The 19,046-nt window shown below is 29.2% G+C and overlaps 2 protein-coding genes across 2 annotated transcripts in view; one reads left to right on the forward strand and one right to left on the reverse strand.

Annotated features, from left to right (window-relative positions):
• The window catches only part of LOC111690846, a 156,401-nt gene that overhangs the window by 75,924 nt on the left and 61,431 nt on the right, over nt 1-19,046 (reverse strand). The gene's annotated exons all lie outside the window — the stretch shown is intronic.
• On the forward strand, nt 1,022-2,501 carry LOC111690841 (putative cyclin-dependent serine/threonine-protein kinase DDB_G0272797/DDB_G0274007). Its single transcript, XM_023453414.2, has 2 exons — nt 1,022-2,149; nt 2,241-2,501. Exons 1-2 carry the CDS (start codon nt 1,095-1,097, stop codon nt 2,383-2,385), a joined length of 1,200 nt encoding a protein of 399 aa, XP_023309182.2. The 5' UTR covers nt 1,022-1,094; the 3' UTR covers nt 2,386-2,501.

Below are 19,046 nucleotides of genomic sequence, written 5' to 3' on the forward strand. Positions count from 1 at the left end.
GTTAGTCAAGTGAAACGATATTTGAATGTGTTTTCACGATTTTTTCCCACTATTCTTTTCCTAAGTTTTCAAAAGAAAACTTGCAGCACACTAAACTTTGATTTATTATTATAAATTTTATATATATATTTGATTTATTATTATAAAAAACGTAGGCACAAAACTTGTTAAAATTCATGGTCAATAGTGTCAAACGTTGTAAACTACGTTTGTAAATATTGACAGCATTGTCTGACAACATTTTGTTTTCGTACGTATGTATACGTACTTTGACAACGGATGTTATTGAAAAATTATAAACACATTAGTGTCAATTCGGTAACTGGCGTGTATAATTTAGAATCGTATTTTTCGATGTGTATAGTATTTATTGGTTTTTAAGCCATTAATAACTTTAACAGGTCAGTAGTAGTAATAAAATGAAATAGAAAATTATTAAATACTAAGACATATTGAATTACTTCACTCACTAATTCAACAGCTAGAAATATGTGCTTATCTATCAAAAGTTATTTAAATGTCTTTGAAATTAAATATTAATTAATTTAATATCTATCTAGCCATTATTCATCGTCACTAAAAATTTGTCAATTCATTAACATCGACGTATGCCAGTTTGTATATTATTAATATATTTGCCGAAAAGCAAACCTGATTTTAAAGCAAATTTGATAACAAAATTAATAAAAATATAAAAATCATGTTAAGCAAACACGTGAATAGTTTATGGCAATAAAAACCCATCAACTAAACATTTAAAAAATATCTTAAAAGCAATATTTCAGCAACAACTATGCTTATTGTCAAAAGTAGAACAACATATAAATTTGTGAACAGCTAAAACAGAATCTTTATTTTTAAATGAAAGTAAACTTTTTAAACACACTATACTTTAGTTTTATAAATATTCTATCAAATTAACCATTAATCTTGTTTTAATTTGTAGAATTTAAAAGCTAGAGTTGGTTTCTTTTTACAAAAACAAATTTATATTTTTGTTAAAATTATTTCAGTAGTTTAATTAGTCAATAACAACAACTCTACGAGGAAGGTTGGAAGTTTTGGTATTTTAGCAAATATAAAAAATACAAAAAATGTTTACTCTTAAATTCTATTGTTTAACAATATTTATCTGTGGCCTATATTGTTTACAAAATGTACAAAGTGATTTACAAATTTCACCAGAAAATATAGAATATGCTGTCGCACGTATTTCGAGTAGAGAAAGAGCAGTGCATTTGAAAAGTCCGCCATATTTTGGACATGCCTCCAAATTTAATTTACAAACTCTAATTGAAAGAAAATCCAAAGTAGAACAACAACAGCCACAACATGATGTTGAGGACATGCCACAAACTGCAGCAGATAATCAAGAAATACTTAGTGGTAACAAAAATAACAAGAAACTAAATATAAAAAATTTTAACAAGAAAATGGAGGCAAATGCACAGTCATCAACTTTAAGCCAACAACATGAAATTAAATCAAATGAAGAAGAATTGGAAGAACAGGAACCAACGGAACAGCAGCTGGAAGAAGTAGAGGCAAAACCAATAATACAAAATGGTGTTAATCAACCACATAATCATCAAAATCAGCAACATTTAACAGTCAATCAAGTTGAAGTGAGGCAACAGCTGTTGCCGCCGCCGCATCATTTTAAATTGTTAAATGTGGTGAATCATAGAAATAAAAGACAGACTCATGCTGAGAACAGCCATAATAACAATAACAATGGAAATCAACAACAACAACAGCAACAGCAGAAATACTCCACAATTACCATTCAATATTATCCACAGCAGCAGGAACAAACAGTCGTAGAATACCAGCTGCAAGAACAGCAACCACAACAATATCAATTACAATACTATCAAACAAGTCAGAGTTCCAACCAGCAACAATTTCAACAAAATCACAACAATATTGAACTAATTGTAAATGGAAATAGTTTGTCAACATTTCCACAATCAACAACAAAAGTAACGGCAGCTATGACAATGCCAATCCCTTTGCCAATAGTAACAACATCAACACCGAAACCCTTACCACAATTTACAACTTTAATCAACAGCTCTCCATTATCCCCGTCATTATCTACATCATCAATGGACAATTCTATCAAACCTCTCTTGCCTCTAGAAGTAATGTAAGTTTCTTTTTTGTCTTTTTCTAAACAAACACTAATTTGTAAGAAAAAATTCCCTTTAATTTTTGTTTTATTTGTTCTTAATCAATAGTAAAGACGTAAATGCTGACAACACCACTCTACCTCCCCGCACTGTTTGTAGAGTATGTTGTATAACAAATGAGTTTTCCTGCTCAAGCTGCTGTGACGGTACACCTCTATTAAATGCACAAACTTTAAAAACTTTGGGTGGTTAGTTTGCTTATCTTTTGAGTTGGTTTGCATAGTATTTTTAAGATATTTTATCTTTATGTATCAAGTAATAATGAGAATTTTGCTCATCTGTTAAATAAAATAAATTTAATGAATTTCAACTTAATCTCACATTGTTTGCAGTTTCTACTAAGCGGTGATCGCCACCAATAGATATAGATATAGATATAATAAACATAGGCATAGAAGAAGCCTTAGTTTCTCATATTTTCCACACAATCTCTTTATGATGATCACTGTTTCAAAACAACCATATACGAAATAACAAAAAAAAACTAAATTTTGGTTTAAATATCCGGTAATCATAAAATCTAGTTTGCTTATAATACAGTAAATTAGTTTAACATAATTTTGAATTTGTCATCCTACTATTTTTAAATTTGAACTATAGTTCTGGTTCTGGAATTATTAATTATAAATCTATTGCAATAAACTTTAAAGTTTTAAGTTGTTATATGAAACCTGAAAGTATGCTAGTTATTTCAGCTGCTGTAGCTCACAAGCAATAATAACTTAATTGAATTAATGCTTCAGTCGACTTAGGCGACTATCGTTTGGTAGGCATATTAAGCTTTTTGTATAAACTTAATACAATATTAATAACTAAAAGAAACTCTATATAATGTTATATTCACTTTAGTACTTAATTCATATGGGAGGTGCCACACTCTCTATGCCTAGTCCTGCTATGCTGTTATCCATATGTATAAAATAATAAAAATTTAAGTTTATAAAATGAAAATTAAAAATGCGATAATACGCAAGACAAACACTTTAAAAAGATATAAATAAAAAAGAAAAAAATAACTCTAGATTATGTAAAATAAACCCAAGGTCAGTTAATTTGAAACACTTCAGCCATATATCATCGATAATACACTGGCTGAATAATCATGTATTTGGAAAATTTCTATGAAGGCTATACAAACAAGAGCCAAAAAAAAGAAAACAACAAAGTCAACAAGTTCAAACAAAGAGCCATAAATCAAGTACAAGAAACAAAAGATACTAAAGCTAAAACTCAGAACAAATTTACAAACTTTAAGAGAAAATCAAGAAGAAAATTCAAATATTAAAGCAACAACATAAATATAGATTTCTATTGGCAATAACAACAGAAACAAAGTATCAACAGTTTAGTCGGCTGCAAAGAGAAACTTTAACAAGAATTTTAATACAATAAAATCATCAAGTTTGTAACAGCAACAACAGCAAAAAAAAACCAGCAATGTGAAAACATTGACAGCAACAACAGCTAAACAAATGGTGTAAATCAACCACAAAATCGTCAAGATCAACAGCATTGAACAAATTTAGTCTACACGCAGCTTTTAACAGTCAATCAAGCAGGAATAAAACAATTCCAATGACAGCAGCAACAACAATAGCAAAAAACAACATTAGCAATAACAATATAAAACAAAAGCAACAAAAAAAAAACAGGCAAATGCGAAGATAAAGAGACATAGAAAGCAACAGCTGTCACAGCAACTTTTCAAATTGGCAAATGTGGTAAACGATAGAAATGAACGACAAACTGTTAACAGCAACATTGCCAGCAACAACAACTAAAACTACAGCAATCAGAAACAATACAATAAGTATTCACATCACCAACGAATCAACCAACCAATTCAACAAACTACCAGCGTCATCAGCAGCAACAATAACAAAACTACAACAAATACATATTGAACTAATTGTAAATGGAAATAGTTTGTCAACATTTCCATCATCAACGACAACAATCACTACAACACATCTATACACTCTGAACAGTATAGAGCCAATGATAGTGATAAACAAAATGCGGATGTAGTGATGATGCTGCAGTACAACATTAATAGGAACTAACCATATCATTCACCCACCAAACTCTAGGTTTAAATGAAGTATATCCATATTTTCATCATCATCAGCATCTAGAGTTAAAAATATCTTTTTTTTAAACTCTTTACAATTTTAATGTGTGTTGAGTATTTTGCTCACAAGTATGCAATTTTCCTACTCGTTAAAAAGTTGTTGTTCCTTGGATGTAGGTAGATAAAGAAATAGAAGTAATTTTAAATGCGCTGAAACATTACCAGAATTGGTCATTGAGTCAGCATGATGATGAGCACTAAATTGTTGCATTCGAAATGATGTTGGTCGGACGGTTTTAAATGATGTTAGTTTTTTTCCGTTAAAATAGTTTTTAAAATGATAGACGAGAAGTGATATGTGTATGTGTGCGTGCTTTTACTACAGGAGGAGAGTATTATAAATTTTTTAAAAACATTGTAATTAGGTTTAAAATGTTATTGTACTTTTTTGTGACTTGTCCATAGACTATTCCAAGTCCTTTGAGTAGTACATCGAATAGTTCCTAAGCTAAATGTTTGACTAGTTCTTAGTTGTAAAACTAGTCCTTATACTAAACTTGTCTCAGACTAGTCCCAGGACATGTTATAAGACTTGTCCTTTCAAGTCATTATATTTGTTTTCAGACTAATTCTCTGACAAGTCTTTGCATTAGTTCTCAGACAACTTTTTAGACTCTACCTTTTGACAAGATACTTGAATTATCCTTCGACTAGCTCATCAACTAGTTCCTAGATCACTTGTTAGACTAGTCCTTAGATTAGACCTTATACTTGTTCTAAGACTAATCCTTAGTCTAGTTCCTACCAGATGTTAGACTAGTATGAAGTTTATTTTTTAGGTAAGTTATTAGATTAATTCTGAGACAAGTCCTTACATTTGTACTTAGACAAGTTTTCAGACCCACACTGCTTAGAAAAAAATCATTATGCCAGTCTTAAAACAATTATTTAGAGATGTCCTTACATAAGACATTAAATAAGTCCTTAAAGTAGGAAATAGAACAGTCTTTAAGTAATTTATCAAACCAGTCCTTCTAGTAGTTCTTACTTTTTTATTAGAGCAAAGACTTTTATTTTTACTGTATAGTATATAGATTAATTAATAAATAAAGGAACAAGTAATCTGATACAATTGATCTTAAAAAGTACTATTTGAATAAAAAGTTGGTACTATTTAGTTATTTTAAATCTCCATCCATAATTACAATCCTTCACAGAACAAATAACAATAAACTCTACAATAGATTATTTCTGTTGGATAAAATAACTGCATCCTGTGGTAAAGCGCAGGAGTGAGATCTCCGTTAATCACTTAGAGACACAAAAGTAATGAATGATTTAATTTCTATACAACAATCGAAATAAATTATTATAAATTTTACAAATCCTATTATTCAGTTCATCAAAATTTTAATTCCTTACTCAATTTCACTACCTTTGCAAGTTAAATTTTCTCTACAATCTTTACACATTTCTATAAACCGTAAGTGTGTCTAAATTTTTTCTACATAAAAGAGTCATTCATACCAACAAAAATGGCAACTAATAAACATCATCATATGGAGCACGTAATTAAACGCGTGATGCATAAAAATGTGAAATAAGAAATATGTGTTTTCCCAAAAAAAAAAAAATAGAGATCAGCATGAAGCAAAAAATTCAACATTTGTTTTTGCCGTATACAAAATGCACAATCATTTACAAACATTTAACTAGGTAAGTCATATAAAGGTCATATAGGTCAAAGGAATACTAACAAAAATTAACCAACACAAACACACACTCATACACACAAATAAATATCAACATTGTAATTTTTGTTTTGTTGCTAGAAAAAATTACATATAACAACGACTAAGCAAGCAGCAAATGGTAACCAAAAAAAATATAAACCTAAAATTTTATTACAACTTTGTATGTATGCTAAAAGTAGAGAGTAATAGAAAGGACATTAACTTTGCGCTAAGTTGAAAACCACATTTTTATTATAAGGATAATTAATAGTAGATTTCCACAAACGTACACACACACACAAACCCATTAACTTGTTTAGTCCTAGTACGAATGCAAACACTCATACACACATTTTTACAACCACAATATATTAAACTCATAGAAGAAGTCATACATATGCATGAGTTTTAAGTTGATGCTGATATAGTTGTTAAAGTGAGGAGCAAAAATGGGAAGATTTCGTCTGTATGAACAGACTAAATAGTCTTATATAGAAAACTATTGTTTGTACGAACACAGTTTTCTACAAATAACTTTAGGCTTAAAAACAGTTTTCTATAAAACACTTTAGTCACAAGCGAACACAATTTTCAATAGAAAACTTTAGTTTGTGTGAACATAGTTTTATATAGAAATATTTATTCTGTGTGCATACAGTTTTCTATAGAAATCTTATGTCTGTGTTAACAAAGTTTTTTAGGGAAATATTAGGTTGTGTGAACATAGCTAAAGATTTCTATGGATATATAAAGTCTGAGGGAACACATTTTTATATAAAAAACTTTAGTCTGTGTGAACATAGCTGATAAGTTTTCAAAATTTGTCTATAGAAAACTATGTTTACACAGATAAAATTTTGCTATGTTTCCACAGACTACAGTTTTTTATATAAAAAAGTGTTCACACAGATGTTATATTTCCATAGAAATCTTTAGTCTGTGTAAATAAAATTTTTCAGACAAAACTTTAGCCTGTGTAATCAAAATTTGCTAGTAATTTAGTTAGTGTAAACACAGTTTTTTTATAGAAAACTTTAGATTGTGTTAACACAGTTTTCTATACAAAACTTTAATCAGTGTTAACATAGTTTTCTATAGCAAAATTTTATCTGAGTGAACACAGTTTTTGTATATATCCAATGCCGTAGTTCTTGTCAGTGTGAACACAATTTTTTATAGAAATCTTTAGTCAGATATTTATATAGAGTTAGATATATATGTTCACATAAACTATAGTTTATGTGAACATATATAGGTAAATGTAGAAAATTTTAAGAAGGGAATCTTTGTTTTTAGATTTAATTTTCGTAACACCAAATTTTTTCTCCACTGTCCTAACATATCCTTATAAGTACCAAAAAATATATCTCTGTATAAACATGTTTGTGTACGTAATAAAGTAAATCCTAAATATTATTATACATTTTATGAAATTAAGTTGCAAAAAAGCAACCAGGAGACGTAATAAAAAAATCTAGCCAAAAAAAAATAGAATGAAAGAAATAATAAACTTGGGGTTACACCAATTCAACACATGAAAATTATGTTGCAAATTTACAGTCACACACTGAGCTAAACATTTACGAGCGGTGGCAAAAACCAGCAGAAGGGTAGATTATATTTACTGAACTCGTATACAACTCGTTTACGAGTATTTCCCAACCACAGTCTTATTAATAATTAAAATTTGTTTAAAAACAAACGGGCAAAAAAAAAACAGAAATCCACTTCTAAACTCGTACACAAATTTCATCAGAATCAGCATCAGCAGCGGTAAGTAGCATCAACATATATGTATGTATATTCGTATCTAGAGTACGATGAGTGCAATAAAATATTTTTAAATAGAATAAAATAAGTAAAGAAAAAACTAAAACAATTTTACAAATTCGTATGTATAGAGAAGTTTTTCTTTTCTATTATTTAGCTCCTAATTTAAATTAGTTGCCTGCCCTAACATCTTTCTTTACGGCAACAAAAAGATGAAAATCATTTATATAAACTACAACACTTTTGCTGCAACAACAGCAGCAAGTGTAGCAAACCACATGCATATTGACACACACGCATAAACACAAATGAAAATGCATTTAAAGGAGCACTAATACATTTATAGGAAAATATTTATTATGAGAAACAATAGGAATTAATACACGGGAAGAAATTTTACTATTGATTTTATGGTGTCTGTCTATCGGTTGATTGGTTGTTCAATAGAATTTTAGGAAATCTCATGCTTAGATGTTTTTTTAAATAAAGTCCGTATTATTGGTAATAGCTCATGATCTAGCTTTTTATAATATTTCGAAAAGTAAATATTTATCTGCTAATAACTAAAACACTAGCTAATCTTTTCTCTCGGTGCATCCAAAAGAATATAAAAGAATTCTTAAAAAATCTGCGGGGGAAAAACTAGAAAATCTCCTATTTTGTATGTATTTTGCATAGAATCTTTAACTTTTTTTCCACAGGAAATGGAAAAATATAAACAACATATAAATGTGGTACACACACGCCTCTAGGATATGCACCGGATGAGCGAATTCAACTTTATTACCGGCAACTACAAACACAATCAGAAGCAGCTAAGCAAAGCTAGACTTAAATGTTGTTGCTCTTGTTAAAAATACTCAACACAAATGCAAACACTCACTCTCCGACATACATCCTTATTACAAAAATGCTTACTGTTTGTTCGCTAGTAAAAGTGCATGTGTAGAGACGGTATACATATTAAGAATTACAAAAACTAAAAAAAAAATAAAACAAAAACTAGAACTATAAAAAACTAGCGAAAACTATGTATTCATTTGAAAATATTCTTCTTTAGCTATGCATTCACAGAAACTCATTTATACTCATACACATTGTTGAACATACAACAAACTTAGACACACTTACATTAGAGTCCTCTATTTTTTCCCATACATACATATGTAGTGTTAAAATTCTAGAGAATAATTTGCTTGTACTAGAATGAGTAAGAGTTGCTCGTTTAGCATGTAATTTATTTTACCAAATAATATATTCGACTTTAGTTTTTCATTGTATTCTTTTACATACAAACATACATGTATACCGAAATACTCATACATAAATAAATATAAACAATATATATTTTTCATGCCGTATGCATAGTTTTCATCATTGTGGTAGAATAACAGAGTTGATCTACATACACACATTCATTCATTCGTTCGTTCAGTTCATTCGTGCATTCAAACTTTCACACTTTAACTATTGGATGAGAGAAAAGGCACAGTTTGCTTTATGGAAAAATTCGTGTCAAGTGACCTTTCTTTAAAAATCGATGTCTTCCAATTTGGATGAAATTTTCACCAAGGATGGAACTATGGGATTATAGGCTAGCAAAAAAAAAAACATTTTTTAACAAAAATTAAAAAAAAAGAAAAAAATATATATATATATATATATATATATATATATATATAATATATATATATATATATATATATATATATATATATATATATATATATATATATAATATATATAATATATATATATATATAATATATATATATATATATATTATATATAATATATAATATATATATATATATATATATAATATATATATATATAATATATTTAAAAAATTTAAAAATATTCAAAAAAGTTTTTTTTTAATAATGAAGAAATAGCTATCTGAACTCCATTAGACAATTTTTACTAGGACCAATAGGTGAAAATTTACATGTTTTGCTCTGTAAGAACAAATTTTTCCAATAAAAATCTTTGCTTTATATGAAAAATTTCCTATAGAGATATTTGCTATGTGTATTTTGTTCGGTACGAACACAGTTTTCTATACAAAACATTGTTATATATTAACACAGTTTTTAAAAGAAAAGTTACTCTGTATGCAGAACTTTGCTCTATATGTACTCAGTTTTTAATACAAACCCTTGCTCACTATAATCATAATTTCCTGTAGAAAACTTTGCTCTTTAAAAACAAAGTTTTCTTTAGAAAAACTTGCTCTGTAGAAAACTTTGCTCTATATGAACACAGTTTCCATAAAAAAGTTGCTTTGTATGAACACAATTTTCTATAGAAAAGTGTAAACACAGATTTGTTTGTAAAACTTTACTCTAGATGAATACAGTTTCTGTAAAAAACTTCGTCAAGTAGTATTGACGCAGTTTTCTATAGAAAACTTTGTTCTGTATGAACATAGTTTTCTAAAGAAAACTTTGCTCTATATATACTCAGTTTTTAATACAAAACCTTGCTCACTATAAACATAATTTTCTGTAGAAAACTTTGCTCTGTAAAAACACAGTTTTCTTTAGAAAAAATTGCTCTGTATGAACACAGTTTTCCATAATTTTGCTCTATATGAACACAGTTTCCATAGAGAAGTTGCTTTGTATGAACACAGTTTTCTATAGAAATGTATAAACACAGATTTCTATAAAAAACTTTGCCCTGCATGAATACAGTTTCTATAAAAAACTTCGCTAAGTATTGACACAGTTTTCTACAGAAAACTTTGATATATATGAACACTATTTTCTATATAAAATTTTGTTATTCTTATCTCTAGAAATATTAAAGAAATAACTTTCTAATCCCACCTAATACCATGAATTAAAGTTTAGAATTGTTTATATAAATTCTACATACATTCGAAGCTGCATAGAAGAGCAAAGCTACTATTATAAAATAGCAACAAAAATACTATTTTACTTTCCAACAAAAAAACACAACAATATTTGTGAAACGAACAAACAAAATGGAGGAATTCCAAAACAACAGATGTTGGATTTTTTGCAGCAGAAGCAAACGTATGAAACATTTTTCTAGCAAAAGTAAAGCAATGGCATACAGTAAGATACATACATATGTGTAAAGTAACGTATTGCAAAGGGGAACAACAAAACAGGAAAACGATCCACATTGAAAAAAATCCCCGTATAATTCTAGAGGAGATTCACACAATTCACATTACCACTCATACACATGCACACAAAGGAATTATTTAACAAAAAGAATGGCCATAAAAGTATGTTTTGTGTATGTATATGTATGAATATGTGAATGAACGGTGTTGCTACTTTTGCTTCAACAGATTATGCAGACATTTATTATTTGGAGAAACAACTTGTTTGGCCATATGTGGAAATTTTATTTCTTTTTTTTTGGAAATTTTGTTATTTTGGTAAGGATTCCATTAACGTGAACTTATACAGCAAAAGCTTAAATATGATGATGTTGTTACAAATTTCTTTATATTTTTAATACAACAATAAAAAAAATAAAATCCTGTACACACTGACATATTCATATGAATTTGTAATTGTTTGTATGTATTCAATAGTATTATTTCAAGGAACGTGTGTAGCAATGTGTGTGTTCATTTATTTTGCATTTACGATTTTAAATATTTGATTCACTTTTTTACGACCTCACACATCCATCCATCCCTATTTGCCAGTTAATGTTCTTTGTTCCTTTCTACTCTACACACATGTGTTACACACATTTAAATCCCTTAAATCCTTTTCCTTCAAATTTAACAGGTCATGAAGTTTGTAAAGATTTTTTCCGGCTTCATTAAATTTAATCTCTCTGTAACACCAGTTGTGCAACTACTACGACTTCCAGTAGCAGCATCATCAGCACAAAAGGGTTAACGTTTTTTTTATCCATATTAAACGTTTTACAAACATTTAATAATGAATTAAAGCAATTTCTTACCAATATATTTATAAGTTCGAGCTAAACGAGCATTGTGCATTGAGCATTTTATGGTCCATCTTATTAAGAAATAAATAGAATTATATGAAATGTCATACCTGTAAAGAAATAAAAAGGTTGTATAAGCCATTAGGTTTGTATGTGATGGTGTAAGTATGTTGTAAGTTTAAAAGTTGTTTTTTTTTTTTTGGAAAATTTAGTTAAAAACGACTTAAATACTTAATAAAGGATTTAAACTTTTTATATTAAACATTCATATTACTTTAGTAATACATATTAGGATCACATTAATGTTCTTAAACGTTAAACTTTATAATGTACATAATATGGAAAAGAAAGAAGGTCCCAATAGTGTACAAATACTTTTTTGGCAACATTGACATGAGGAATTAGTATATAACGATAGACTGTGATATGATGTGCTGACATATTGTAATTTTTCGATAACAATCTATATATAAAACGTTTTAGCAGTTTGTACCGAACTTAACCTAAATTCGTCATGGACAATCAGATATGTCTTTGTAGGTCTTTAGTTTTCAAGAAAATATTTTCATAGAAAATTATCGATTTTTCATAGATTTTCACTGTTATTAGAGCTCAAAATTTACACGTAATTTTTCCACATAACAAAATCAAATATTTAAAAAAAATACATTAAGTACAACTACAAGTTTAAATTATTTAAATGACCATAAAGCCTAAAATAAATAAAGAAAAAAATCAACAACTTGTTTTGCAAAATTTAACTTTCTGAAAAATTTTCTTTTTTTTTTGGGTATTAATGGAGGTTTTTTTATATTCCATGTACACACTCAGAGTTAAATACCTTTTCAAGTTTTTGACTGGTGGAAAATCCTAAAATTCAACACTTGAATGTTGCTACGACTAAAAACTGTTTGTTGCTGTTGCAAAAATACAGATTGACACACATACATATGTATGTAGATGCGAATATCTGGTACTTGTATTTAGACACAAACGGGAATAGTTTACAGTTAATGCTTTAACAACAGCACCAACAACAACTACGACAGCAACATCAGCATCAAAATATACAAAATGGCAAACGAAACGAAACGATACGTTTCGAATATTTATGAGTTGCAAAGTGGCGCTTTCGCACTCATTCAACTCAATTTAAAAAGAAATGTGTTTGTTATGCCTCTGCTGCTAAACTGTCCGCCTCTAATTTAACGCCCTTCTTCTAACTTTTGATTTGAATTCATACGTTTTTTTTTTTTACTCAATTGAGGTACTGATAATGTTGTTGTTATTGTCCGTATACTTATGATTCGAAGAAGGAGGCCAACTATAATCTATTCGGTTTTGTTTTATATTTTTTTGTTGCGTTAACATAGAATGACGTCTATGATGAGGATGATGATTCTGCTGTTGTTGGTTACTGATGACGATGTTGATGATGGCTCAACTTTTTTGTTGTTGGCAAAGCACTTGCACATATTGGGAAAAACTATGGTAGCGCTTTGGCCTTTTGTTGAGGCCACAAACACCAAACACTAGTATCAGCAACATTCAACACTTGAACAATACTTTGCCAGCAGCAGGAGCAGCTTAACCAACGTTGAAACAACGACAAATGAAAAAATATCAACATTTATTGATTCAATCGTTCATTTTTTCGTCTTCTCCACTTTAGTTTAGTTGGTATAATGTATTATGCGTTTTTTGAAGTGCGAGGGATAAATGGTAAATTAGCAAAACATCAGTATTTAGCAAGAATGAATATATTTTCCATATATTGCCTAAGTTTTCACTTATGGTGAATTCTATAATTTTTTTCAATACAAATATTAAAAGCACTTTTTATTGCACCCACGTTTAAGAATTGAATTTTGTTGATTATTTCACTATTTTTTATTTTCGCATATTTTTCTATACTTTTCTGTTGGTTTGTTTCCTCAACACATGCTTAATCCTAATATTCCTGTGTCAATACATTCTACTTTTTAGACATTCATGACAGTCATGATTTTGCCGCAATTGATGGTCTAATTACACCACCAACAGTATACCAGGACCACAAGAATAGCCACAACAATAAGACAGCAGCAGCAGCAACAACACCAACAACTACAGGATACAGCCATCAACATCTCGACTGTTGACTGGCATCTTTATCTAAGAATACCTACACATTTAACATTTCGTGCATTCATCTATTATGCATACAAAACCAAAACGTCCAACCGAACCCAACCAACTTATGAACCATAATAGAACCCAAAACTGATGCGAAGAAAAAAGGATCGAAATAAAAAATGAAAATAGAAAAATGAATTTAAAGGACATGTTCAAAAGATTTCTGTCGTTTACGACAATCGCAACAAATAGCAAACATGAATAAGAATACACTGTTATACAGAACGACAGAGAGAGGAGAGGAAGACGCGTATGATGATGACTTTTGTTTTTAAAATGCAAATAAGGCGAAATGTTTAAAGTCCTTTTTGATATTCATGATTCCACCAGCAGCAACAACCACAGCGACAATAAATAGCAAAACACTACAATTGCTGTGACAAAATGGTTGTTGTTTTTGTTATTAGTATTGCTATTGTTGGCCTTGTGTTTGTCTCTCTTGAAATGTTTTATTTCTTTATCTACTTACTAACCAAAGCTTTAAGATTAACGAGCATTTAAGAGGATTTTTTACTTTACGTTTTTTAAACTGTTCATTTTTTTTTTGTTACGTTGCCGCCATTTCCTTGTTGCTATTGTTTTTGTTGTTTGCTGCTACTTTTGATGTTGATTTTATTTGTTACAAATTGCTGTGTACATGCTGGCGTATGAGTAATTTCAATTTATATTATTGTTGGCCATAAAAAAAGCACACACAGACTAACTGACTCTTTTGCTGAGTGCCACAATATGAGACGGAAACAATAATTTTTAGTTTCTTTTTTGTGATTGCGCTATACATACTTGGGAAAATATTAATAGTGTATTGAGAATTATCCTTTAAAAAGTAACAAAGCCGTTAGAACTAGAGTCATTAGAATGAAAATTTGTGATCACTACAAATTTCCATTTTTAATTGATAATATAGTATTTAATTGATATATATTTTCTGAAGAAACTAGAGCTCTTAGGGTTACTTAGGGTTACTTTAATCACTTTGAATTAAAACCAAAAATCAAGTCTGTGATCACTTTTATTTCTCGCTATTGGTATCTCCTTTTAATAGTTTTGAATTTGGTTATTTGGTTAGGCTGCTATTAGCTCATTGCAACTTCGTTTTCAACTCAAAAAATAAACTCTCCTGACTTGCTTAAATATGCACTTATATGCCAAATGTATGAAAAAAAGTATGGGTATAAGATTTTTGCTGAATAATAAAATAAAATTTTCCTAAATAAATAAAATAACAACAACAAAAATAGTTAAAAAAAGACAAATTCAAACACATACATAGACACAACCTATAAAGACAAATATGCACATTCAAACAGACACATTAGTCATGCCCCTAAAAAGTTCCAAATCTCTTGAAGTTAGTTAGTTAGTTTCCTATAAGTGTACAGATTGTTCGTTATGTCTGATTTTTTGCCAATAAAGCAGCCAGTTTATTCGTATAAAATATTTTATGGGTAAAACTAGGGACACATCTACTACACATATGCAGATACAGTTTTGATACTATTATAAATATTACATATATGAAAGTAGAAGTTGTAGATATTTTAGTTGAAGATTCATACAGGGAACGAGTCAAACTGAGAACAAAAAGCAAGCAGTCGTGACAGAGAAAATGGCAGGAAGGCAGACATTTATTTTAAATTCAGCCAAGCTTAAAAATGCTCATATATGGCAAATTAAACAGATTAAGATTAAAATCACTAAATCCACTAGAATAATTATATTTAAATGAAACTCACAAAACTGAATGCCTCGACTCATTTGTACGATTGCACATGGTGTATAAAAGTAATGTGTATTTAAGTGTGTGTGTGTGTATGTATATGTAATGCTGTGCAAATTGAAGTAATTTTAAAACAAAAATATAAAATTATAAATTCAATGGCAGTGAGACAAAAACCTCATTAGAAATAATTTTTTTAACATTTTCAAAAAATTTAAAAATATCATATTTGAAATATTAGAAGCAGTGATTTTATGAGTTCTGAGTGATTTTATAATCATCTGCAAGCATATACTAAACATATTTCTATTGTGATATTAGACTGAAATTTTTAGATGCGATTAACATCAAAGCTCTTTTAGTTTTAGTTCAAGGACATCGACAATCTGTAGCGTTTAATAATTGAAATTAGGATTTCTGTTAAAAATCAAATCTGTCACACTGTGCTACATTAATACATATTATGATTTCGTATATATTATTTCTTCCCTAGATTTGATTTAATTTCTTTTTCTTTCTCAGTCATAGTGAATCTTATAAAAACACATGGTTAAGTCACACAATTTGCAAAAGTTTCTGATTTTATATTTCTACAATTGAAAGCTAAAAGATTCACTTAAATGTTAAAATAAGTACAAACAAAATTACACAACGTATGTAAATGATATTGTGTGTGACAATCACAGGGTGTTTAAATCGAGGTAATGATAAAATCAGTTGATTTCAAACATATAGTTAGTTACACATTATTCGTGCCCTTCGATAAAAAAATTAAAAAAAAATACCAAAATATATTTAATAAAAACCCCAGACTGTAGCCTGGACTTGACTATAGACTAAAGTATATAATAGACTATAGACTAGACTATAGACTAGACTATAGAATAGACTATAGACTAGACTATAGACTAGACTATAAACTAGACTATAGACTAGACTATAAACTAGATTATAGACTAGACTATAGACTAGACTATAGACTAGACTATAGACTAGACTATAGACTAGACTATAGACTAGACTATAGACTAGACTATAGACTAGACTATAGACTAGACTATAGACTAGACTATAGACTAGACTATAGACTAGACTATAGACTAGACTATAGACTAGACTATAGACTAGACTATAGACAAGGCTATAGACTAGGCTATAGACTAGACTATAGACAAGACTATAGACAAGACTATAGACTAGGCTATAGACTAGACTATTGACTAGACTTTAGACTATAGACTAGACTACAGACTAGACTATAGACTAGATACAACCTTTTTAAGGACGTGTCTAGTTTTCTGCTAATATTATATTTATTCATATGTATGTTGATCATTTTCCTTTAATACCAGCTGACTGTAAAAGTAAATGAATATTTAAATTATTTCTACACAAACATACAAATGTACATATGTATCTCCAGCTATCTCTGTGTACTTATGTGAATGTAATTAACAGTGTATGTTAAAATGATTTCCATTTTTAATTAAATACTAGTGTAAAACAGAAAAATAAAGAGAAGTAAAATTTTATGACATTTTTATACTAAAACACAAATTTCACAATATATGACAACTAATTGTAATTGAATTTTTAGAATTTATATTTTTACATAAAAATTTAAAGCGAAAACGAAAGCCTGTCATACATGTTACACACAACACACAAAAATTTAACTAAAATAAATCAATTTAAAAATTGTTGTTTTTACGCCAGTATTATTGTAATACAAGAGTGAAAAAAAGCCAGTCAATATAAAAGAAATTAAACAACCACTTAAACAATTTGTGCCATGTCAAACTATTAAAACAACAATATGTATTTTTTTCTGATGCATCAGCAATGAACCAAAAAAAAACACAAATTCCACTAAAAACCCATAATATTTTTTTTGTTTTATTATTTCACACGTAAAATAAATTTTTCACAATATTATAAATGAATATTTTATAAAATGTGCACAAGTATGAGTGAAAAATGAGTGAGAGGGAGACAAATACCAACAAACTATATTAATGGAATATTACTACTACCATCATTTTCATCATCGTCATCATCATCCGGGAAATAGTAAATGTTTGTTCGTGTGTGTGTATAGTGAATGTATTTTTAAAAGTTTGTAGTTAAGGAAAAGGGAGTTGTAGTGAGAAAAAAAATGATTTTAATTAAACAACAAGCAAATGTTTCACTTCCGCCTGAATAAAGTGACAAGCAACCGCAGACAATGCCAGTTACCAATATGGCGTTTTGGATACGTACAACAAAAAATGATAACGGTAAAAACTTATACGAGGGTGGGTTTAAATGAATTAAATATAATTGGAGTTTCTATAAACATTTTATACGGCGTTGTATAAACTACATAGATTTTTATAATTTTCAAAAAATCTAAAGTTTAATACGAGTTAATGTTGGTAGGAGCATTGATTTCTTGATATTAGAATACTCATTTTTTGTTGCTAAGCTCAATGCAATTTTCAATAGAGAATACTTTCTTGCTATAGCCGTTCGGACTATAGAGAATTGATGCTGTAAGTAAAAGGATAAACAATCCTATTTTCAAACAACTTCTTTTATATCGGTCCACCCAAAGGTTAAAGCCATGAGAATTTTTGTAATTTTTACACAACTGAAAATAATTTAAACTACTATTTTAAAACTCAAACGAATTTACCAATTTTAACAATAATTTGTGTAATTCTATTAACATGTCAAGTGTCTTGTTTAATCCATTCAAGGAAAATTTTGAAAATTTACTATTCCTTCAAACAAAGAACACCTACTGTTACTGCCCTCGTTCGAAATAATGCACTAGTTAGTGGGTGTAAAAGGTTAACTTATCCCACACTACAATTTGAAGTCTCCAAATCATATACATACAGAAAATGCGTATGTATGCCACCGGCAAATCCTAGCGTTGAGTGTGTTATTATGCTCAAGCATAACTATGTGTTTGTGTCAGACAGCAAGAGAGAGTGTGTTTGAGTATGTATGTGTTATAATCCCTAATCCTAGCTGTGAAAAGTCGAAAAACAAAAATGCATTGTGACCGACAAAAAAACACACACACACATAGACACAAATAAACACACACAATGACATTTAAAGGAGTTATGTGGTTATTTTTAGTTGCTGCTTCTGCTCCAGCTACAACTGTTGTTGCTGTTGCTGATGTTGTTGTAGGGACAACAACGTTAAAATGAAATAAAAAGTAAGAGTTACATGGCATAACGTGGTTGCGTTGAGTTGGGTGAATTTAGGTTTCGTTGAAGTGGTATTTGCGGTGTGCTGACAATTTAGTGTCTGGCATTTGTTTTCTGCTGTTTGGATTTTTTTCCATTTTGAGCTTTTCTTTTTTTCTCATTCGCTATTCGATTTCGCTAAATTATGCGTGTATACCCAAAAGCAGTACCATACACTTCCGTGTGGGTTCCACTAACACT

The sequence above is a fragment of the Lucilia cuprina genome, chromosome 4 (assembly GCF_022045245.1).
Source record: "Lucilia cuprina isolate Lc7/37 chromosome 4, ASM2204524v1, whole genome shotgun sequence".
NCBI lineage: Eukaryota > Metazoa > Arthropoda > Insecta > Diptera > Calliphoridae > Lucilia > Lucilia cuprina.